Source organism: Eschrichtius robustus, chromosome 2 (genome assembly GCF_028021215.1).
Source record: "Eschrichtius robustus isolate mEscRob2 chromosome 2, mEscRob2.pri, whole genome shotgun sequence".
NCBI lineage: Eukaryota > Metazoa > Chordata > Mammalia > Artiodactyla > Eschrichtiidae > Eschrichtius > Eschrichtius robustus.
Window position 1 is genome coordinate 38,390,514 of NC_090825.1, and position 24,596 is coordinate 38,415,109.

At 35.7% G+C, this 24,596-nt stretch overlaps 1 protein-coding gene across 2 annotated transcripts in view; it reads left to right on the top strand.

Moving 5' to 3' along the window:
- Positions 1 to 24,596, top strand: part of PARP8 (poly(ADP-ribose) polymerase family member 8) — a 168,459-nt gene that overhangs the window by 65,840 nt on the left and 78,023 nt on the right. For both annotated transcript variants that reach the window (XM_068535326.1, XM_068535328.1), the window contains exon 4: positions 21,646 to 21,683. In XM_068535326.1, coding sequence (XP_068391427.1) covers positions 21,646 to 21,683 — 38 coding nt within the window. The remainder of the gene's footprint in view (positions 1 to 21,645; positions 21,684 to 24,596) is intronic.

Sequence of the window (24,596 nt, forward strand, 5' to 3'; positions counted from 1 at the left end):
AGTTAAGGTCCTACAGTTTCCTCAGTTTGTAAAGAAATACACAGATTGATTTGTTTTTTATTTTTCTTTCTTTTTTTTTTTTTTTTGGCGCCCATATGGGACTTTTGGTTACAGCCCTTCCATTATTAGTTGCCTTTTCTTTCCCGAGAATGCCTGATACAGAAATAGTTCTAAAAATGTAGTAAAACTAATATTTTAATATTTTTAACAATTTAATATCAAATACCTTTCTTTTTTTTTAATATTTTCTTTTTTTTTTTTTAAGATTTTTGTTTATTTATTTATTTAATTTATTTTTGGGTGTGTCGGGTCTTTAGTTGCAACACGCAGGCTCTTCGTTGCCGTGTGTGGGCTTCTCTCTAGTTGTGGCGTGCGGGTTTTCTCTTCTCTTGTTCAGACGCGTGGGTTTAGTTGCCCCGTGGCATGTGGGATCTTAGTTCCCTGACCAGGGATTGAACCCGCGTCCCCTGCATTGTAAGGCGGATTCTTTACCACTGGACCACCAGGGAAGTCCCGAAAATTTCCTACCTTTTTAAAAAATATTCATTACCCGAACAGAATTTATTTTAAATGTAAAATGGGAGAAGAAAGGAGCTAGATGCATTTGAGAATGCACTTATAGTAAAATAAACACTTCAAGTACTTTCTTAAAGCGAACACATATGGAAATGTATTAACTAAGGTATGAAGAAGTGTTTTAGCTTGTCTCCTCCTAATTAGGGCAAGCACCTGGCTATATTTCCTCTTTTAAGATTGGAATAGGTTTTTTAAAAACATAAGAGTCATCAGCACAGATTGTAGATGGATTTTAACTGGCTTTTGTTTAGTCTTAGTTTTATCAATTTTTTCTTTGTTAGTCTCTGTCATTTTATAAATGTCAAACCTACTTTTATGTCTTGAAAAAGCTGATATGACAGAACTGAGTTGTGTGTGGATTATTAACCAGTACATTAGCTGTTGAAATATTTATTCATTGCCAAAAATCATTGAGATTTTTTGTTACATTTTAAATGGTTTCCTTTGGAAATAATTTATACTTCTAGAATATCAATAAGTTCTTTTGTTATGATGATCAAAGGTGAAGTATAACAGGTGAAGAAATAACTGCATAAACTTAGTCATGTTGATTAGAAGCCAAGGTGTAACCTGTGAGGGAAAGGGTACCTGGTGGGATTGGGCTTACTTTGGGACAGAAACTTTATTCTTTTGACTCTGTGTTCAGAAATACTTTGAGGAAGAAGAAGATTAGATCTTGTCACAAAATAATCAGAAGTTTCTTGCCGTAACAAAGCTCAGTGTGCAAAATTCACAAGAGGCCAAAAGACTTACAGGAAAATGTCAGAAAACCTAGCTCTGCTTCTGGTTCCACGTGGAATTGAATGAATCCCTTTAAATTTATGTTTCTTCATCTGTAAAATGAGGGTGTGCATGAGGTGATTACTGACTTCTGTTGTACTTGAACACACTGTGAAATCCAGATCATATTGTGAACATTTTTTTTTCCATTTCCAAAGCCTTTTTTATCCTTTGGTTGGCCTTCAGAGCGTGAAATCAAAACAACCTCTCTCCATTTTGAATTTCTTTGTTCAATTGATTTCTCTTTCGCTCTTCTGTCCAAAAGAATGAGCATGTTCGTCTGTTGGACTTGAGTCAAATGAAAATGTAAAATAGGAAATTCACAGCATTGTGCATTTGCTGGTACAGGTCTGGCTCATGTAAATCTGGTAAGTCTGGTAGATATCTTAAATTTATCTATATGCTAAAAAAGAAAGATGTACTTGTTGAACTTTGAATAAAGGACTGCTAGACAGCTTTTTGTCCTTTCCATTGTGAAGATATATTCATCCTGATCTTACTGTGAAGGGAAATGTTCATTATCTCTTTCAGATATTTTTCTTTTTTTGTTGATACAGTTATTGGGAAAGCATAAGGTATAGGACTCAATGCTTAGGTATTTATGTGTAGATTTCTTATTAGAATCAGTTATGTATTTGCTTAATTATAGAATGTGGCCTATGAATCATCCATTTAAATATTAAAAGTTGAAATATTTCAATTATCCAACTTCATTATCCAGAATTTATAAATCTAAAATGCTCTGAGAATTGAAGCAGAATTACTTTGTAAATTTGGCCCATGTTTAGTGGCAAACTGACCTGAACTGACATGAGATTATAGTGGCAACATTCACGCATCTCCCTCCATATATATCATTGTTTTTGATGGTAAGGTGTAAAATATGCACTCTGTTACCTTTCTAATATATGAAAAACTCTGAATTTCAAAACACATCTGGCCGCTGGGGATTCAGATAAGAGACTGATATCTTTATCATTATTAATTTTCCCAAAAGATTAGCATGTGAGCATAAGGATATTGGTTTCTTACTCACTATTGCTGGTAGTGGAAATACAATGCAATAATTTAGTGCTTGTGCCTAAGAAATGTTGGAATTAGAATCTGGAAAAATAAAATAAATGCAATATGCGGGAGAATCTTAAAGAACACAGAACATATGATAGTACTTATGTATCAAAATTGTGACTTTTAAAACCAGTGTTGTTTGCTATAAATGTAAATAGTGTTTTGTACAGATTTGCTAAATGGTTAAAAGAAATTCTGAATAGAAATAGTTGATATGCAGACTGATATTTGCATAAAAGCTAATTAATGGACCGCTTTGGAAACATTCAATATTTTGTTGAGTAATTTGGCTTTGAAAACAAAATAGTAAAAATTGTTTTCTTAAATGACAAATGTAAATGACATAAAATAGTTTTGACTCAGCAGATTGTATTTCTTTCAGTAACTATAGGAATGAAATTGTGAATAATTTTCACATAATGGTGCTTTTAAACTTCTGATCTGTGCTCATAGATGACATTCAAAATTGATGAAAAACTTGCTCCTGACATAACAGATGGTGTCTGTTGGGCTGTCTGATGGGCAACTTGACTTTAAAAAAAAAATTGAAAATTCAGTTGCTAGTACCAACATTTTTTTTTAAATTGAAGTATAGTTGATGTATAACATTATAGAACTTACAGGTGTACAGTACAGTGATTCACAATTTTTAAGGGTTATACTCCATTTATAGTTATTATAAAATATTGGCTATATTCCCCATATTGTACAATATATCCTTGTAGCTTATTTTATACCTAATAGTTTATACCTTTTAATCCTCTACCTCTTTGTTGCCCCTCCCACCTTGCTCTACCTCCTGGTAACCACTAGTTTTTTCTCTACATCTGTGAGTCTGCTTCTTTTTCATTATGTTCACCAGTTTGTTGTGGTACCAATACTTTTTGAAATTTTTATTTTGCTTAAAAAGCTTTATATTTTAAAATTCTTTATGAAATAGTTTTTAAAAAGCTTTAAAATGTTTCCCTGATTGATTGACTTTAACTTAATATTCTTATTTTATGACTTTTTTGAAAAATTATATTAAGCTGTAATAGCTATATATATATATGTTTAGGTTTCAATTAAACTATACTCAGGGTCAGAAAAGGTAGTTGTAAAATAATTTAGGAAATGGCTTATCAATTATTGACTCACTACCTCACAATTTGTTATACATAAAAAGGGGCTTTTTGTCAATACAGTAGAATCTAATGCCTTTATTATCTTTTTCAATCTCTTATCATGTGAGGCTTCATTTTAATATTCAGTATGATTACTTATTTTCCTACTAAGTCAGATTCTCTACAATTCCCTACATATCTGGTTCTCATACTTGTTCATCTTTTCCTTAAATCTGTAGGACTCATCAATTTCCGGTGTATTCTCCGGTATTACAGTTACCTCCAAAAGCCTTCCATAAGTGGCCTTGTGCCATATAGAGCATTTCCTTACTTTGCTCACACTCTGTACAGTAACTGATAACTCTGTACAGTAACTGATAATGAGGAAGGGGAACTTAAGTGACATACTTTGTTATGAAAAATAATGTTGGAAAATCTTGTGGGAGTCTATGATCTAATGATGTTAAATGCAAACATATGGATAAGAGTGGTACAGAAATTTTTAACATTGAACTTTATCTTTCTCTTTTATGGAGGTTTTATTTCAGATCCCATATGGACATTTATCTTTTTTTCTATTAGTATATGTGAACTTTATAATAATTTATGAAGGATCTCTTGAGAGTAGAGTTGGGGCTTGGGAAATCTCATAAAGGAAATTTCATCATTTTCCTTTTTCTCTGGCCCTCTTAAGAAAAGGAAAGGAAAGAAAGAGAAGAAAAGACCTTTGTGATGGTGCAGAAGTAGAGTATCCAGTTCTTCATTTGCTTTGGGCTGTCACTGGATGAGTAAAGTAATCATAATAATCATAATTATACATAGTTCTACGTGATAACAGAGCGAGGCATGTAGGTGAACTGTTTGCAGAAGTAATCACAATCATTTCAAACAAGTCAATTTGTCACTAATGTATTTACTGTTATATAACATTGATTCTCCTTTCCTATTTCACGTCCTTAGAACTATATATTTCCCAACCAAATCGCAAATGTCCCCAGGATGGCTAGTGTACATTTTCTATCTCAAATTGACTGAACAAAGACAGTTAATGCGCTTTCTCTTATTCTCTCTCCCTCCCTGCTTTGCTTTTCTCTGCATTCTTTGCCCTGAGAAATTTCTACATTGACTTATCTGGGGTTAAGAGGTTTATCAGTTTTTATAAATAGAGAAGTGACTTTCCATGGGTGCTGGAGTTTTCCCATTTTCTTCAGTGAATTCACAGTGCCAAAATCAAGGATGCCAAGACACGGATTTATTCTGTAACCATGCATTGCCTAGAAAGGGAAGTTAAGAGATTGGGGTCTTTTTGCCCACCCTAAATTCAAACCCGAAGAAGGTTAGGTATGCAGAACCACGTATGAGACAAACTATATTCTAGAGTCTCAATATCGTTACTATTACTATAATAGAAATCCATCATGAGCAGGAGGGTTTGTAGTGATTGGAAGAACATTTTTATAAGTCAGATTGATGGTTGCTTCTCTCATTTGGTAGTGCTATAATAGGATTCCAGTGTACATTTGTATGGCTCCTGGGGAGCTGGCCGAGCAGAATAGTTTCTGTAATTTATTTAAACATATTTGCATGGCTTGCAGATACTGAAATTTCAAGACCTTCAAGTGCCTTTTGCTGTTTGTTCAGATTTTATAATCAATATTGCAAATATCAAGTATAATGTTTTCATGATTTTGAGCATGTTGAATTATAGATGGATGTACTTGAACCCTCTGCACATAATATATAAACACAGGCAATGTGACTCCTGTCTTCTCTCATTCAGGACATTATACAGTACAGTAAAATTCCATCACAATGATTTGTTTCATGCAGACACATTATAGGCCAAATTATATCCCTTAAAATATTTCACATGTAAAGAAAAATCTGTTCCATGAGTGAAAGACAGCGTTATTCATCTCTCCTAAAATTAGACTTATTAACAGACTTAATTTAATTGGATTTAGGTTGTTTATCTTTGATAAGACATAAAATACTTATTCTACCATATTTTAAGAGTCATTCAGTGTACATGGGAAGAGAGCTATATGTATATTTTGAGTGCCTCTTAGGATACAATATGCATAATATTGAGCTTCTGGGACACAACAGTGAATGAGCTACATAGACATCTAGTAGAATAAGATACATTAGATCTAGTGTGGGAAAGAAGCATTGATCTGATTTTCACCCAAATTATAGCTGTGAAAGTTTTAGGAGGCGTTAGGATAGGGCCCTATGAAAGTGTTTATTAAAGGGACAATCCTGTCTGAGTCAGGTTGGACAGAGCGGGGTTGAACCCGAGAGGGAGGACCTGAGAAAGTAAAAATGTAAACTAATTCCTAAAGGACACATAGGATCTAACCAGGAGATATAGAGGAGTTTGCCCCATTTTATTAATGAATGTATCTCACAAGTATTTGATTTGTGAAATATAACTTTTAAATTCTAGTAGTTTTTCTCTATAAATATACTTGATTACTATTATAAAGTTTATTCCAGAAAAGTTAGGAAGAAGAGAAAAGCAGCCATCATCAGCAATAACAACAATCAATGATTCAGGAAACCTTCTCCCAAAAAGGATACCTTAGATCCTTCTTCCCCACCAAAATGCCCTATACAACTATAAATTAATATTTTAATAAGTATATATAAAAATCGGAATTTTTAACAAAAATGGAGTCACAGCATCATTAGATTACAGTTTTACATCCTTTTATTGTCTGCACCATCCTTGTAATAGATGCACCATTATTTATTTAACCATTCCCTATTTGTGAACTTTTCAGTTACTTCTAACTTTTCGACAACCCAAAAGTATTTTAGGCAAAGTGCACAAATATTTATGAAGTTGACTTTATCATTTTAGCACCAAAATTAATCTGAAATAAGGAAGCATTCATTTATAAATTCCAAAGCTTCTTTATTTATGTTTGCATGATTCAAATGAGAATAGGGAATACAGATATTTAACTTACTGAGATACATATTCTTTATCAGAAAAAACTCATTTGTAATGCCATGAACAGAAATCATTTGCATTATGATCAGTTTTTTTACAACTTAGCTTTTATCCCTATAGAGTATAAAAATAGCTGAGGTGATCAGAAATCCCTTTACAATCAGATACTCATTTGCAGGGGCCCATTGTTCCAACAGAAAACCCTCAGAATCCTTTTTGCCCATTTTCATGTTTTTGACAGTTTTTCCTTGTAGTCTTCCTCCTGTGATCATAAGTAATTTCCAAAGGTAATTCTTCATCACAAAAAGCTTCAGCAAGAGTGTTAATTGGCTATAGAGGCCTCCTTGAGTTTGCAAATCTAGAATCATGACCTATTGAGGTGATAGAATTTAACTTCTCTCCAGAATTTTTCGTTAGAAATCTTAGATTGGAGTTTTAAAAGCGTCTATTATTTGCTTCTCTGAGGCTAGGAAAACAAAACCAAGACACACTCTACAACAGATTTCACCTTGAATACCTATGTAATTGGATGAATAGCTGTTTGGTTGAGTCCTGCCAGAAAGCAACCTTTCTCACCTGCTGTAACTCTGGGAACCGACCAGCCTGACAATTTTCCTGGCAGGGATTTGTAGGCATTAGTTCCACATAAAAGTCAATTCTTGTTTCCCAGTAGTTGCTTGTCATTTCTGATTAAATGAAAATCATTTTGAAATGTATTCTAGGGATAGCTTTGGTTACACAATTGCTTTGTCCAATAATATACTGGTAAAAAAGAGAGGGCAGATTCTTACTGAACCTGTGAAAATAACTATAGGGCCATAAAACATAAGGAGTCTCATTAGGAGTTTCTGAATTTTGGAGGGATCAGTAAGAATCAGATGCTCTTTCTAAATGTTTCATTTTAGTTTACAAAAGCAGTGTCTACAAAATTGAAGTTAGTTACAGCTCAAAAATAAAGAAAAAAGATGAAAGTCTTCCTCATCTGTCTGTTAGAAAATAGAATATTAAAACAGGAACAACAGTATCTCAACAAATAGCTGATCAGTTAACTCAATTATATGTAATTCTTTTTTTTTTAACATCATTTTTGGAGTATAATTGCTTTACAATGGTGTGTTAGTTTCTGCTTTATAACAAAGTGAATCAGCTATACATATACATATATCCCCATATCTCCTCCCTCTTGTGTCTCCCTCCCACCCTCCCTATCCCACCCCTCTAGGTGGTCACAAATCACTGAGCTGATCTCCCTGTGCTATGCAGCTGCTTCCCACTAGCAAACTATTTTATATTTGGTAGTGTATATATGTCCATGCCACTCTCTCACTTCGTCCCAGCTTACCCTTCCCCCTCCCCGTGTCCTCAAGTACATTCTGTACGTCTGCCTCTTTATTCCTGTCCTGCCCCTAGGTTCTTCAGAACCAGTTTTTTTTTTTTTTTTGGATTCCATATATATGTGTTAGCATACCATTAAACTGCCACCTTTCCTTGGTTAAACCATCCACATGGCTCTCTTTGTGTTAAATATTTGTTACTTTGAGGCTGTCTTTTAGTTACATATTCACTGGCTTAAGAATGAATTGCATTTGCTAATTGAATATCTAGTAATCAATTAACTTTGTGGTCAAAATATGTCAGATTTAAGTACATTACCCTTGTTTTCAAATAATTATACTTTCCACATTAATCTTGTGAGAACAAATCAGTTTTCAAAAGCTTAATGAAGAGTGAAAGGCTAATTGATTTTAGTAAGCACTAGGAAATACTATTCTACAGTCTGAAAGTCTCCTGTTTCATTGCTGACCTCCCAAAAGGCTGTAGTCCAGAAAGAAAGAATCAAGAAAATCAGCAGATAGGACTACAGCTTTCCAAATCCAATTTTACATACATACAGTATTGAAATAAAATGGTAAATCGAATGCCCATGAAGGACTAACAAAAATCATTTCACCACAAGGAAAACAATGTTATACCCTAAAGAAAATGAACTTATCTTTGACAAACAGAAAAATAATAAATAACTTGCAACTTTTATTGTATAATATCTAATGTATCACAGTTGCTTTCAGGTCATGAGTTCTGTAAAAGTTATGAATAGTACTTAAAACCCCAAATCACTAGTGTATTCTCTACTTTCAAATAATTAGGCAAAAATCATGAAATTAAACCATGGGTAAATGTCTATTAATTTTTTTGTTTGTTTTTTTAACATCTTTATTGGAGTATAATTGCTTTACAATAGTGTGTTAGTTTCTGCTTGATAACAAAGTGAATCAGCTATACATATACATATATCCCCATATCTCCTCCCTCTTGCGTCTCCCTCCCACCCTCGCTATCCCAGCCCTCTAGGTGGTCACAAAGCACCAAGCTGATCACCCTATGCTATGCGGCTGCTTCCCACTAGCTATCTATTTTACATTTGGTAGTGTATATATGTCCACGCCACTCTCTCACTTCATCCCAGCTTACCCTTCCCACGTCCCGTGTCCTCAAGTCCATTCTCTACGTCTGCGTCTTTATTCCTGTCCTACCCCTAGGCTCTTCAAAACCATTTTTTTTTTAGATTCCATATATATGTGTTAGCATACGGTATTTGTTTTTCTCTTTCTGCCTTCACTCTGTATGACAGACTCTAGGTCCATCCACCTCACTACAAATAACTCAATTCCGTTTCTTTTTATGGCTGACTAATATTCCATTGTATATATGTGCCACGTCTTCTTTATCCATTCATCTGTCGATGGGCACTTAGGTTGCTTCCATGTCCTGGCTATTGTAAATAGAGCTGCAATGAACATTGTGGTACATGACTTTTTTTTTTTTTTTTTAAATTTTTATTTATTATTTATTTATTATGTTTATTTTTGGCTGTGTTGGGTCTTCGTTTCTGTGTGAGGGCTTTCTCCAGTTGCGGCGAGTGGGGGCCACTCTTCATCGCGGTGCGCGGGCCTCTCACTATCGCGGCCTCTCTTGTTGCGGAGCACAGGCTCCAGACACGCAGGCTCAGTAGTTGTGGCTCATGGGCCCATTTGCTCCGCGGCATGTGGGATCTTCCCAGACCAGGGCTCGAACCCGTGTCCCCTGCATTGGCAGGCAGATTCTCAACCACTGCGCCACCAGGGAAGCCCCATGACTCTTTTTGAATTATGGTTTTCTCAGGATATATGCCCAGTAGTGGAATTGCTGGGTCGTATGTTAGTTCTATTTTTAGTTTTTTAAGGAACCTCCATACTGTTCTCCATAGTGGCTGTATCAATTACATTCTCACCAACAGTGCAAGAGGGTTCCCTTTTCTCCACACCCTCTCCAGCACTTATTGTTTGTTGTCTATTAGTATTTAATTTAAATAGCTTGTAGATGTTTACGTTAAAATAACTCAAGCAGTTTAATAGGTCCGTGTCCAAATTAGGATGATTTTGGTTCTAAGAAACAAAAATATTTTATGCTGACTTAAACTGTAAAAGCAAAGTTATTTGTTCCTGCCATGAAAACTTCATTGGTAAAGCGATGTAGGTTTATTTTGGTCAGGGCTCTGCCTCTGTCTCCGTCTCTGAAATTTTCTAAGTTCTGCCTTTCTCTGCTCACCATGGGTATTAGAAGGCTACCAGCAGAAGCTGTGGCTATATGCTTCCTCATCCACAAACAGGAGGAGCAAGTGTCATTTCCCAAAACCATTAAATAAAAGTTCCAAGCTTTACTCTGAACGAATCGCTCTGAACCAACTACCGATGCCAAGGTATAGGCTAGGTGACTTCTCTTTCCTACTTTAGGAGAGGGATTGGCAATTCTGATTGGCTTATGTCTCCACCTGAGAGAAGGGATTCTCCTCCCCCAGATTCAAGGGCTTTTTCCTGCAGCAGGGAGGGGAAGGAGGGGAATGGAGAGTGAGGAGGCCTTGTGGATGTCCATTACAGAATTATTTTACATCTTCTCGTGCTTGACTATTTGGGGAGGGGAGAAAGTTGAGAAATCGTTTTCGTTGATCATTGCCTCCCATGCCACAAGCTGCTTACTTCCACATGACATCCTCCGTGTAATACTCTCTACAAGATGAGGAAGTAGATGTTATCTCACCTAACAAATAAGCAGGAGAAAGTTAGCCAATTTAATGTTCTCAGGTTCATGTGGTTCATAAAGGCATATTCTAAAGCCCATGCTGTTTCTTCTGCACTCTTCAGGTTGTAGACTAGATCATATTTGCTAAGTAATTTTGTGAGGAAGTTTATTCCAAGTTGGAAGATCAAAGGATGCATACATTTTAAATAAACATTCATTCTGCAAATAATGACAATGTTCCTACGATGTGCTGAGTGTATGGTAGGTGCTGGCATACTGTGGTGAAGAAAATAGGTGCCTTCTAACCTCACAGATTTCGTGGGAGAAGCAAATGTTAATGTCACGCAGTTAAGTTTAAAATTACAAACTGTGTGACTGCCCTGTCCTAAGATCTGTCCAAGTCTGGGAAGGTTGATCGGAAAGCTTCTTCCTGGGAGGTGACATTTGAGTTGAGATCTGAAGGATGAGAATGAATTCACAAGACAAAAAGGAGCGGGAGGAGGGGGAGAGAATTCCAGGCAGCGGGAACAAGGCATGGCTAAGAATTGAAAGCGTCCTTTTTGTCGGAGCACAGAGAGTGAAGCAAGAGGATGAGACGAGGAGATAGGCTGGATCCTGCAGGGTCTTCGGGTAGTATTAAGAATTGTGCTTGGTATTCCACAAGAAATTGTACCTTAACTATTGGAGAAAGTTGGTGAGATAATATCTTAGTATTTATTGCAGTTATCTCTCTGAATATTTGTAATGTTTTCTTAATACATGTTTTCTTGCCTCTACAAAGCCTTACTTCAGTTACAGAATTATTCCATCATATTCGGCATTTCAGCCTTGACATGCTGTTCAACTCATTTGTAGTAGCTTTAGACTTTTTATAATCACTTATAACTTGAACTTAGATGTAAAATGGTGAAGGCAAAGGCCTCTACATTTTAGTGAATATTTACCAAAAGAGTACTGAATTAGTTGTAGTTGCAAACTGTGCAGAAAACTCCAGACATTAAACTTAGAGGGAAGAAATATGGAAATTATATATATATATATATATTATACATATTTATATATCTATAAATTTAATGTAGGTTTTGGGTAATATTTATATACAATTAACTTAATGGTGGTGACTTGACATGTTGTCCACTATCCATGTCCTGTTGGAGTTGCACTTGGGACCTCCTCTTTTTTCTGGTTATGATTAAAGAAAGAGAGAGAAGCAGAACTTTATTTAAATATACTGTTGGCTTTTGCATTTGACTAAGTCAGTATAAAAGAACGATTTTGCTCATACCATATGGTATATTAATACCATAAATAAAGCATGCATCTAGGTTACTAATTAAAGTTGGGCTGAGGTTTTTAGAGTTCATCCTTGTTGAGAAGAGGGTTTACTTAGAAGTCTAAACATTCGACCTATAGTGTAATATTTAAGCATAGAAAGTTGCTGACTCAGCCACTTCCCTAAAATCAAACAAAAGAACATCATGGCTTTTGATTCCATTACTTCACGTGCTGCAAGTATAACTTTAAAAATTATCAAAATAAGCTTTGAAAATGGGAACATGTATATTACTGAGAAACAGTGTTTATTGGGCAAGTGTCTTCACCCTTTACCTTTGTCAGGGGTGGTATAAATTGCCTTGTGTCAACAATTTATTTCCTTGGTAGGAGAGATGAACTTTCTGTTCTGGAGTGAGAGCTTCCTGCTCTTGTCTTCATGTTGAGAGGAACAGAGGAAGGGAGGCAGATACATGCGCAGGGTTTTCACTGGAGGCCTTGAGCAAAGCATGCTTATTCCTTGCATGGAATATATGATGTTGCAACAAATTCCTGCTCAAACATTTTGCACACCACTGCCTCTTCTGTCTAGGAGAACTGACATTCTTTCTTCTATACTTTCAGGATAGGAGTAGATTAAATAAAGACTTCCATGTGTACTGCTCTCCTGACAAGTAAATTAATTAAACTACTCATCAGTTTGAAATGCTAACATGTCTATTTTTTGTGAAAATAACTGGTGCTTCCATTTTTTAGAGCATCTCAGAGATCTTCCTGTATATCGTGTCGTTGAATTTCAGCTCATGCTATCAGATCTGGTAGTAATTCAAGTATCATCCTCATTATGTTGATTTGAAAATGAAAAAGACAGAGAACACACATGACCTGGGTGTTCAGAACCAATTCTACTTCTGTATATCACAAAAAGCCTGTGAAGAGAATGTGATGAAAGGGTCCGACACTCACGTGAACAGTGGTGTGTACCCACAGGGAGAACTGCTGGGTACCTGCATTTGCTGATTGATTTTTATCAAATATTTGAGCACTTGCCTACTACTTGGTAGGTATTCTGTCCAGGACTGTCATGGTATATCTTCAGGTAGTTTAAGAAAAAGATATGATCTGTTCATTTATTCAGAAGTTATTTTATTGATAAGTTACTCTGTCAGAGCCCTGGGAATTTGAAGATGAAAATGTTTGGTCTGTACCTTCAGTCTAAGGACAGTTAAGGTCAAGGTGAAGTGGGACATGAAGGAAAGAACACCCAAGTCTGCCTGGGTTATTGGAGTTTCATAGGAAGTTGTTCTTCAGACTGAATCTTGAGGGTGGAGGGGCGTGTGTTCTAGGAAAGTAAGTCTACGTGCAGAAGTAATAGTCAATTAATAATATTATTAATGAAGCAGCTAATGTTTATTGACTACTTTGGTGTCATTTTTTTTCTTCTCAGTGCTTTACCCGTATTAACTTGTTTACTCCTCACAACAACCCCAAAAGATAGGTGCTACAGACGAGGAAACTGAGGCAGAGAACAGTTAGTTATCTAGCCCTCGTTCGCACAGTTAATAATGGCAGAGTCAGATTCAAAGCCCAACAGTCTGACGCCGCCACATTCCTCTGTGTGAAAAAGCTGGCCTGTTTCGGGAATGGTAGAACCTGAAATGGTTGGAAGTTAAGGTCTGTGGGTATTTATCAGGGTTTTGGCTGGTCAGGTACTTAAGGGTCAGATCGTGAAGAGCATTGGAAGACATGCTAAAGAGTTAGAATTTTATTCTACAGGGTCAGTATTTATATGTTTTTGAAAACAAGATCCAGAGCTTACCTTCATTGGTATCACTTGGGGTGCTTTTTAGAGATGCATACTCCCAGGTTCCGCTTCAGATCTACTGTATCAGAATTCCCCTGCTCCAGAAAGTGGCCAAGGGGCTTGTGCCCTGAGTGGTCAGGTGGTAAGTTGATCCCTAGCTCCTAACAGCAGCCGCTGCTCTTATTTGTACCGAATTTCTTGGTATTTAATTTGCTGCGTTGAAAATTAACATAAAGAAGGCTATGAGTTCTGTTTTGTATGTGTTGGGTTTAATATGCTTTCAGAATATCCGATGGGAAATGTGAGGGAAAAAAAGAAGCTGCCTGCTTGATTTAGAGATAGGGAATTTTTGAGTCTTCTGCTTATAGCTGGTTGGAGACACTTATGGATATAGTTGAGATTACTCATGTGAAAAAATAGAGCAGTCAGCATGGCTGGAAAGCATTGAAATATGAAAACAACATGAAACGTGAAATATTGAAAGGGATTAAGAAGACATCAAAAGCAAGCGGGACCCAGGGAGAGGTGGAGTTCAGGAACCAAGGAAGGAGGGTTTCATGACGTCTTCGTTTTTATTAAATGCATCTGAGAACTTGTGTAAGAAAGGAACTAGAAAGAAAAAAAAGGTCAGTGGTGACCTGAAGAAGCAGAATTTTGGGGGAGTAGTACTAGGAGTGGAAGCCGGATTGTAATGTGCATGTAAAGTGGGTGGCTAGTGAGAACAGGTGAGATTATTCTTTGTAAAAATTTAACTTTAAGAAGAAAAGTATGGTGATAAAAAAGGCTACAGGGTAAAGGGAGAGCTTAAACATTACTAGCTTTTTTACTTTTTACACAGTTCACATTTATTATAAGGATTGAAACAATACAGATATAAACAAAGAATAGAGTTCCGTTTCATCCAATAACCAAAAGATAACAACTGTTGAAGTTTGTCGTTATTTTTCAAGCCATGTTTCTATCTGTATATGTTTGTAGTAGATATGCATTTACACATTTTAAATGAAAATATGTTACAGCAGTCTACATTTTTGTATGTACCTTATTGTATTAGAAACACTTATCTCTTTTTTTTGTATAAATTTTTTTATTTTATTTATTTATTTTTGGCTGCATTGGGTCTTTGTTGCTGCACATGGACTTTCTCTAGTTGTGGTGAGCGGGGGCTACTCTTTGTTGTGGTGCACAGGCTTCTCATTGTGGTGGCTTCTCTTGTTGCGGAGCACGAGCTCTAGGCGCACGGGCTTCAGTAGTTGTGGCACGTGGGCTCAGTAGTTGTGGCTCGTGGGCTCTAGAGCGCAGTCTCAGTAGTTGTGGCACACGGACTTAGTTGCTTCGAGGCATGTGGGATCTTCCTGGACCAGGGCTCGAACCGGTGTACTCTGCATTGGCAGGCGGGTTCTTAACGACTGCGCCAGCAGGGAAGCCCAATTATCTCTTTCATTATGTATTATTTTACACCATTACTTTTTCACAGTTGCCTAGCATCACATTGTGTGTATATAATAGTTTGTATAATCCTATTATTGGCACTCTTGGTTTTGGGGGGGTACTTTTTCATTTTAAATAGTGCTACCATTAATATCTTTGTGGGCAAATCATTTCTCATTTGCATAATAGCACATTTTTGATTAATTTGAAATGGTGGCATTGTTAGATTAAATTAATAGAAAAAGGTACCAAATGGAGTGTGGGTTTATGGGATCTATAAATCAAGTAGATGATAGCAGTCTTAGATAAAAAGACACATTTCCTTCTTTCTGGATGCAAGGAGGGTGGAGGACTGCTTGCCATTACCTGCAATTTTGTGTTAGTTTCTGCATTTTGCTTTGCCTCATGTAAATTCTAAAAGTGATCTAACTGGTAGAGAAAAGATAGGAAAAGATTTGGTTTATCGAAGAAATTGCTTTAGATTTTAGAGAGTAAGGTAAAAGGTATTACTCAATAAAATACTGGTTTTTGCTTGCTCTGTCAAAACCCCTGGGTGAAGTATGAGTTCAGGATCCGGGAGTTTTGAGTTAGAGATGGCAGAAAGTCACAGCATTTGGGGGCCCACTTGTAGAATACTGATATTGAATTCAGTACCACTGACAGGTGTTCTTGGTCTAAAACTCTTTCAAGTCTGAGTTCCCTTCTCTGTTGTGTTAAAACTGCCATCTTCCTTTAGCTCCTTCCTGTTCTTAAAGAATTTTCTTAGATCTGTGAGCTTGAGAACTAGATCTAAACTCGATCTACTTTCAGCTCTCTGCAGACATTTCAAAAGGAAGAGAATGGTAATGGAGCAAATGGTGAATTGATACAAGAATGACCTTATGAATGATTTTAATGATAGGACTAAACAAATATATAAACAAAATACAAGATTAGGCAGATACTGAACATCTAAGGGCTCTCCCAGGAACTTCTCCAGAGGCTCTTGGCTATCGGGAGGTATCTTTAACTGGGATAGATGCTTTCAGAGGAATAAGAGGTGGAAGCAGCCATTTTATCTAAAAAATTATTGAGGTTATGAAATAACTTACAGATTCTAATTTTAAACTTGTGATATTAAGAACCTAGTACTGTGCGGTGCATACAGTATATGCCAAACACACATAGACGGACCTTAATTTCTCTGGCAAAGCACCTCAGTGTAATTGTAATTTAGCGAATTCCAAATATCTGAAGGCATTTTTTTTTTTAATCAGAATTTTAGAGTTTGCTCCAGGTTTTTTGTCCTTGTCATGTTCACCCTCTTTCACTTTCACTTCTCAGTATTTTTGCCTGCTTTAGTATTTATTATGTACAACATATGCTGCCCTTACTCTCATATCTATTTAAGCTTGGTCCTTTGCTCTTTTTTTGGCCCTACCTTTTAGGTCCTTTAGCTTAGTCATCCATGTCTGCTTCTATTGATACTAGATTGTTTCCCTAAGGACTCTGTTAGTGAAACTGATTTGGATTTTACAGCTCTGGTGATTTTCCTTCTGGTGTACACCAAGAAGATGCTATATATCACAGGGGCTGATGAATTATTTTGTAGGGTTTTTGTTTTCTATTTTGTATTTGAAAAATTAGGTATGATCATGAACATGGGAACGTCTCTTAATATCATGAGGATAATACAATCATAAAATAAAATCATCCATGTTAGCTTTGGTCTCTGAAAAAATGTAATATATTGTGATTTTGAGCAAATCGAGTTCCCCAGAGAACATTCATTCATGTAAAATTTCACTTCTGTAAATTTTCATTGCTTGTACTGGAAGCTGCCTGAAATTACTTGGCACCTGCTGCTATGTGTCTGGCATTGTCCTGGGGGCTTTACAGCTGTTAAGCCAAATCATCACAGCAGGCTTGTAGGGTAGGTCTGGATTCCCCCATTTTACTGAAAAGGGATGGAAGCTGAGTGTATAGAAATGACTTTTCTTATGCCACCCAGCTCAAAGCTGGAATTTGATCCTGTTTGTTTGGCCCTAATCACAGCAGTCTCCCTAATTGGAGTTAGACATGGGAATGTATTAAAGCTTCGCTTTGGATTTAAACATTGATTCGGATGAAAAATGAAGCCGAGTGCTTTGGTTGAGATGGTTGAGAATTAACCCCATTTAGTACTGAGTATAATCTCTGGCAAGGTCCCAGGTTCTGTCACATAGTACTGCCAGATAAAGGGTTGCCTTGATCATCAGTGATTTCATTTCTGCATAGTACAGTTCCATTGTAGAAGGGAATGAATTGTGGGAAAATAAATTCACATGGGATCATGGTGTATATTTCCCCCAGCTTGTTTGAGGCTCCACTGGCATAGTTATTTTATCTTCTAAGTTTTGGCATTTGATTCAGGGCCCAAAGCTGGGCTCTTGGCTGGGGTTCAACATCTGCCATTTGTTCCTCCTTCTCCTTCCCAAGAGGCACCTCCTCACTGATATTTGCTCATATTTTATTACTTAATTCAATCTCTCTCCTCTTGAGTCTATCCTAAATGTTTCCAATCACAGTAATTTTTTCAAGATACTTATTTTGTCTTAAAATTCTATTATGCTTCACAGTCTGATTCACTTATATAATACTCTTGAAATGACAGAATTACAGAGGTGGAGAATTGATTAGTGGCTGCCTGGGTTTAGGAATGCTGGAGTGAAGGGAGACAGCCTTGACCCTGAAGAGGGCAGCATGAGGGAACTCTCTGAGTGATCAGATAGTTCTGTATCTGGATTTGTGATAGTAGGCACACAAAGCAAATGTGAACAAATGACATAGAACTGTACCCAGATTTTACACTAATGTTGATTTCCTGCTTTTGATGTTGTGCTGTAGGAACAGAAAATATAATCAGTGGGGGAAACTTGGTGAACATCCATGAGACCTCTCTGCACTAACCGTGTAACTTCATGTGAATCGATAATTATTAAAAAAAAAAAGGACTGTCAGTCTATTTATCTCTTGTAAAAATAAAATACAGTGTGTGTGTGTGTGTGGAAAAAAAAAAGGACTGTTGTGCTTTAAAATATTCAAGTTCCTTTGTCTAGCATATTTATTATGTTTCATATTCTTTGTTTCCCTCTGAATTAATCATTCAGTTATCTCCTGATTTTTTTTTCTACCTAAATCTTATTTGGCATTAACACAGTGTTTGGCTTCTACCAGGTTACCAAGAAATGCTTCTTGAATTAATTGAACAATTAAATATGCTTTATGAAAGAACAGTATATCAGTACTTGGTCTCATTACTAACCATCTTTCTTTCCTACTCTTTTCTTTATTTAGTCTTTCTTGTCTCTGCCTAATCTCTTTCCAAGGACTAAGCAACGTGCCAGGGGTTTGGCTGGTGGAGTCTGGAGACTTGGGCTTGCCTGGGAGGGTTGCATCGCCTGTGGCCACAGTCACAAAGCCCAGTCACAAATTCTAAAAGGCAGTGGCTTCTTGAGGACTTAACGACTTAGTGTCGTAGGACAAGATGAACCAGGAAACCCAGGATATAAACTACTGAACCCTGATCATCCATCCATTCACATTTATTAAGACTAGTTTTACAGACCAGTATATGATTTATCTTGGTGAATATTGTATCCATATGTACCTGAAAAGAAAAAGATATTCTTTTGAATATCTTTTGTGGTTGTAGTTTTCAGTGAAAATCTAGTTTAGATCATCTGTGTCTTTAATGAGTTTTTTGGGGGGAGGGGGGGTTGGATCTGTCAATTTCTCATACTATGACTATGGAGTTCTCTGTTATTCCCTTTAATTCTATCAGGTTTTGTCTCATGGTTTTTGAAGCTCTGTTATTAGGTACATGCACATTCATGATTATTGTGCCTTCATCCTGATGAATTGACCCTTTTATATTATGAATGATCTCTTTGTATCTTTGTCTTGAGGTCTTTGTTTAACACTTCAGTCTTCTTATGCTTACCTTTGCATGGTATATCTTTTCCATTTAAAAATTTTCAAACTACTTGTGTCTTTTTACTTAATGTGGATCTCTTAAAAGACAGCATAGAATTGGATCTAGCTTTTTTTTTAATCCATCTGTCCACCTTTGCCTTTTATTCAATGTGTTTAGTCCATTAGCATTTAAGGCAATTCTTGCTATGGTAGGATTCAGGCACCATTTATTATTTTGTTTTCTATTTGTCCCTTGTTTTCTGTTCCTCTGTTCCTGCTTTCTTTTGGATTAAAGGTTCCAAAATGCTTTTAGAATTCCATTTAATTTATTATTGTTTTTAATCTTATTTTGTGCTTGCTCTAGGAATTACAATATATATTCTTAAGTTTTCTTAGAGTTATTATTTAGGGTTAATATTATACCATTTCCCATAAGATTAAGGACCTTGAAACTGTATGTGACCATTTAACCCCTCCCTGACATTATGCTGTAACTGTCATGTGTACTACATTTACATATGTTATAAATCACACAATGAAGTGTTAGAATTTTTACTTTAAACAGCTATGTGTATTTTAAAAACATTAAGAGAAAAATAGTCTTTTATGTTTACAATTTTTGGTGCTCTTCATTCCTTCTGGGTATTTGAATTTCTGATATCATTCAGCTTGAAGAACTTCATGTGGGATTTCTTGTACTTTAGGTCTGCTGGGACATGTTTCCACAATTTCCTTGTATCTGAAAGCTTCTTTATTTGCCTTCATTCTTGACAGATATATAGCCTGGATAAAGAATTCTGGTTTCATAGTTGTTTGTTTCCCCCCTGTTCCACTCCCACCCCAGCTCTTTACTGTTCAACTGTCCCGTGTCCTCCATAGTTTCTTATGAAAACTTAACACTGATTCTTGTTTCCCTATATGTAATGTGCCATTTTTTTCTCTTCTTTAAATTTTTTTTCTTTTTTTTTTTAAAGACACCAATTGTACTTGAACGTTTTTTTAAAAATTTATTTATTTATTATTTTTGGGTGTGTTGGGTCTTCGTTTCTATGAGAGGGCTTTCTCCAGTTGTGGCAAGCGGGGGCCACTCTTCATCGCAGTGCGCGGGCCTCTCACTATCGCGGCCTCTCTTGTTGCGGAGCACAGGCTCCAGACGAGCAAGCTCAGCAGTTGTGGCTCACGGGCCTAGTTGCTCCGCGGCATGTGGGATCCTCCCAGACCAGGGCCCGAACCCATGTCCCCTGCGTTGGCAGGCAGACTCTCAACCACTGCGCCATCAGGGAAGCCCTAAATTTTTTTTCTTTATATTTGGTTTTCAGCAGTTTGACTGTGTGTACCTAGAATTAATTTTCTTTGCACTTATCCTGTTTGGGATTTTCTGAGCTTCTTCAATCTATACATTATGTCTTTCACCCAAATGAGGAGATTTTCAGCTTTTTTTCCCCTGCATTATTCTCTCTTTTCACCTGCTAAAAGTCTAATTATATAAATTATTTGCTGTTTTGCTAGTGTCCCACAAGACCCTGATGATGTCTTTGTGTTTGTTTGTTTCTTCTTGAGATTGGATTTTCCTTTACATCCTTAACCATACTTATTAACTGTTTTAACATCATTGAGGGCTAATCCCAACACTTGGGTCAAATTTTCTCTCGAATGTTGGTTCAAGGTTCCTGTTTGTTCATATGTCAAGTAATTTGGACTGTTTTCACTTTGTGAACGATACGTTACATAGGCTCTGTATTCTGTACGTTTCTTCAAAGAGAATTGATATTTTTTCGGTCTTAACAGGCAGTTATTTTGGCTGAACTCGAGCTCAATTTTGACTTTTCTGTGACAAGTGGCAGCTCCACTGATCCATCCAAAAAGCTAATATTGAATATGTGCTGTGCATCATGCTTATGTGTTTACCATCGGTAACTGTGCTGAAAATACGAATAGACATGGACCTTAACCTCAAGAGACTTGCAATCTACTTGACACAGAGAGGAGAGTAAGCAAAGTATGACAAATCCCCATATGTCATATGAGATAGGTACATAGAGACAGTGGAGTTACTGAAAAAGGAGTTGTTAAAAATGATTTTTGAAACAACTCAATCCTTCTGAGAACAGGAGGTATTTTATTTATTATATATAGTAATGATGAAAGATTGGCTGATGAACAGCTATTAGTTACACTGTCATACTTTTGTTAATTCTTTGAAGAAAAGGAAGTGTTTCAAAAGCACAGCATATTGTGAGGAAACAATGTTAAAAATAAATGTTTAAATTTATAAATGTTTAAATTCTTGGGTGCCGTACTAAACAGGAGAAAGACTTCATTTTTGGTAAGAAAAGATGCTTTGATAAAACCCGAGCAAACAATGCACATGATCATAAATAACTGAATGTTAGACGTTGCTGAGATAAAAGACCTAGCTATACTAAAAAAAGTATCACAAAAGATATATCTTACTATGTCATATATCTTAAAAATCTGTATGTTTCCTGTGTCAAATATCAAAGACGTTTTCTAATCCATTTTGGTATCTATACTTATATCTATATAAAGTAATGGGTAACACGGGGTTGGTTTTTATTGTGTAAAAGCATGTTTGCCCTAGCAGTAACTTGAACCTTTCTTTTCTCTCTCTCTTTTTTTTTTCTTTCCTGTTTTGACAGTGTGTCCTATTCAGTACATGTATCTGAAGATTACCCAGGTATGTTTTTCTTTTTCTTTTTATTACAAATATTCATGCCATGATTCTTTGAATACTTTTTTCTTCTGGAGATGTAAAATGTACATAAATATATCTAGGGTGAAGGGTTGGCAGGGGAAGACTTAAAGATATAAAAGAATTCTGTTGATTGCCTGTGAGTTACATGTCTCACCCTGAGACACAGTACAGAATCAAAATAGTTTTCCCATGAAACTACTTTCCTTGAGTCCATATGATAGCTTCATCCTGTATATTTACCTCATTACAATTAAAATAAAGATTCTCTAAACTGGTTTAGTTGTTGGCTTTGGAGCATTATTTAGCTTTTCATACTCTAAAAAGAATGGGTAGGAGTAACAGCTAAAATAATAGCTAAAAGTAATAGTAATATTTGAAAATAATAGGCCTTTCTTAATTTCTCTAAATTTATATATAATTGAACACGTCTCACAACAACTCTCTGAGGTTGTTACTATAATCCTCATTTTACAGATGAATGATGACACTACTAGTACAAGGAAGAACTGCAATTTGAACCCAGTAGTCCAGAGCCCGTGGACCATACCGCTAGACTGTACTAGGCTTCTTGCATATGCACAGCTGTCCTCACTGTGTGTCCTGAAATAGATCACTAGATCCACACACACTTGTCCATAGACAACTGAATGTAAGGTCACTACAGATTTATTTTTCTATAGATCAAACCAGTATCTTTCTTCTAGGCCACGTTCAGTCTTACTTTCTAGACTCACTGTAATCTCACCAGAGCCCAGGATGTGTATGCCAACATTTAAGTCATGATAATTTGGACTTGATCTTTAGTATTTTTCTCACTAATGATGTCTGTAATTTTATCTTGAGTAGAGCATGAGCACTGTAGACTTAGTGTAGATCAAATATGACTTGATTAGTTTACCCCAAAGAAAAAAGTATAATGCAAGAATCTATTTTTTATCATATTCTGTGGCAAAGATTAGCAAATTTTAACTGCCTATGTTTCATATATATATTTTTTACTCCAGCATTCTTACTTAATAAAATCTGATGGTTACCAAACTAACTGTTCTGATCTGTCAGGGTCATAAATTGAAATCATAATTACAATTCCTATTCAAATCTAGCCATTTTATTCACTTACTATGCATGATTGGGATCGTAGTTTTCTGTATAAAATGAGTAGATTGTTATAAGTAACTTTGATTGTGTATACTTTGACTATTTTTTTTTAAATAATTAGTAAATAATGTGGTATGAGGATATTGTAAAATATTTTTTTAGCCTTTAAGCTAAGTATTTCCAGTGGCAATTTGCATTATGCATTTAACCTTTTTGTAAGATCAAATGTTACATTTTAAAATAATTTTCACATATCATAAGTTCCCTTACAATTGTTTTGCTATGATGTTTTAAGCATATGTTTTAAGCATATGTTTTAAGCATAGCATTCTATAAAACTATTGTGCAATTTTACAAGGAGAGTTATTCGTTATTAAAAATATGCCTATTTTTAATAGTAGTATAAAAAGTATTCTAGGCAGATATTATTGGAAGAACCAAGACATGAAATGTATAAAGAAAAAAATTTTCTTAGCTGGTTTTGCAATCAGCCCTCTCCCTTATTATGATATAGTATGTTTTTGATGCTGAATGTTTGCTTAAGTATGTTAAGAAAATAAAAGCCCCACTATTTATTGTAAATATTATGATTATTATGCTTCTCATCTGAGGCAGCTCCTAGAGATGTCAGCCAAGAGAGATGCAGGACATTTAAGTCAGGGTGATAGAAATAATGCCACAAATGAAAGCCCCCTGAAGACAGTAAGTGAATTATTCTGTAGCTCAAGAAATATGGTAGATGCCTTTAATAAACCAAGTGAACCAAATGTTTAGCTCCCTCTTGTGGCCAAGAAGTATTACTCTGGTTTTTCTCGCCATACGGGAGCCCCACTGGAACTACAGTATACAAAAATTGAAATTAAAAAATAAAGTATTGGTTATCATTAGTGCTTTTTAAAATTGAGTTTACATCATGAAGCAAGTTCATAGTGAATTTCCAATATAATTTAATTTATAAAAAAGAAGTGTAAATAAAACAAAGATGGAGAGAGAGATTAGTGCATTTGGGGATAGAATTTTGAATTGGTTGATGCCAAGTATCTTCTTATACATGATTGAATTGATTCTAAATACCAGTCTGTGTATAGACAGAACAAGTGCTATCATGACATTTTATACTTGAAGAGATGTGCTGAGAGAGGTTAAATATTCCCCAAGGATGTGTAGCTTGGTGGTAACCAAGTCTATAATTCAGTTCTGATTCCTATCACTTCTGAGGAAGAAGTAGTAGTAGTATTTTTATGGAACTTTCTTCAAAGTGAATATTACTATGATAATATGTTCCCCATTATTAAATTTTAATCCATAGTTATTTGTACTAGGAGTTCAGTTAATATGCTTGATTTCTCATATAGATAATATTATATAAAAATTATATGTTTGTTCTTCCTTTCCAGTATTCATACCTGTATTTTTTTCTCCTCTTGTACTGGCTAGAACTTCCAGAATGATTTTTAATAATAGATATGAAAATTGGCAGCTTTGTTCCTTTTCTCAAAATTAGTGAGCTTGCTTCTAGTCGCTTTCAGAAAAGCAAGTATCATTCCTTTTCTCATTTACTAAGCTTTTTTTTCTTTTAAGAATGAGTATTAAGTCTTTATCGAATTCTTGTTTGGCATCTGATGAGGTATCGTATATGTTTTCTCCTTTGAATAGAAGGTGACAAGTTATATTAGCAGATATCTTAAGGCTGCTCTATAAGAACTACGTGTATTTTGTCATGTACTCTGTTATTAAATACGTCAAATTGATGACGGAGTTAAACTGTTCTTTGGCATTTGATAGAACTTGCTAGCA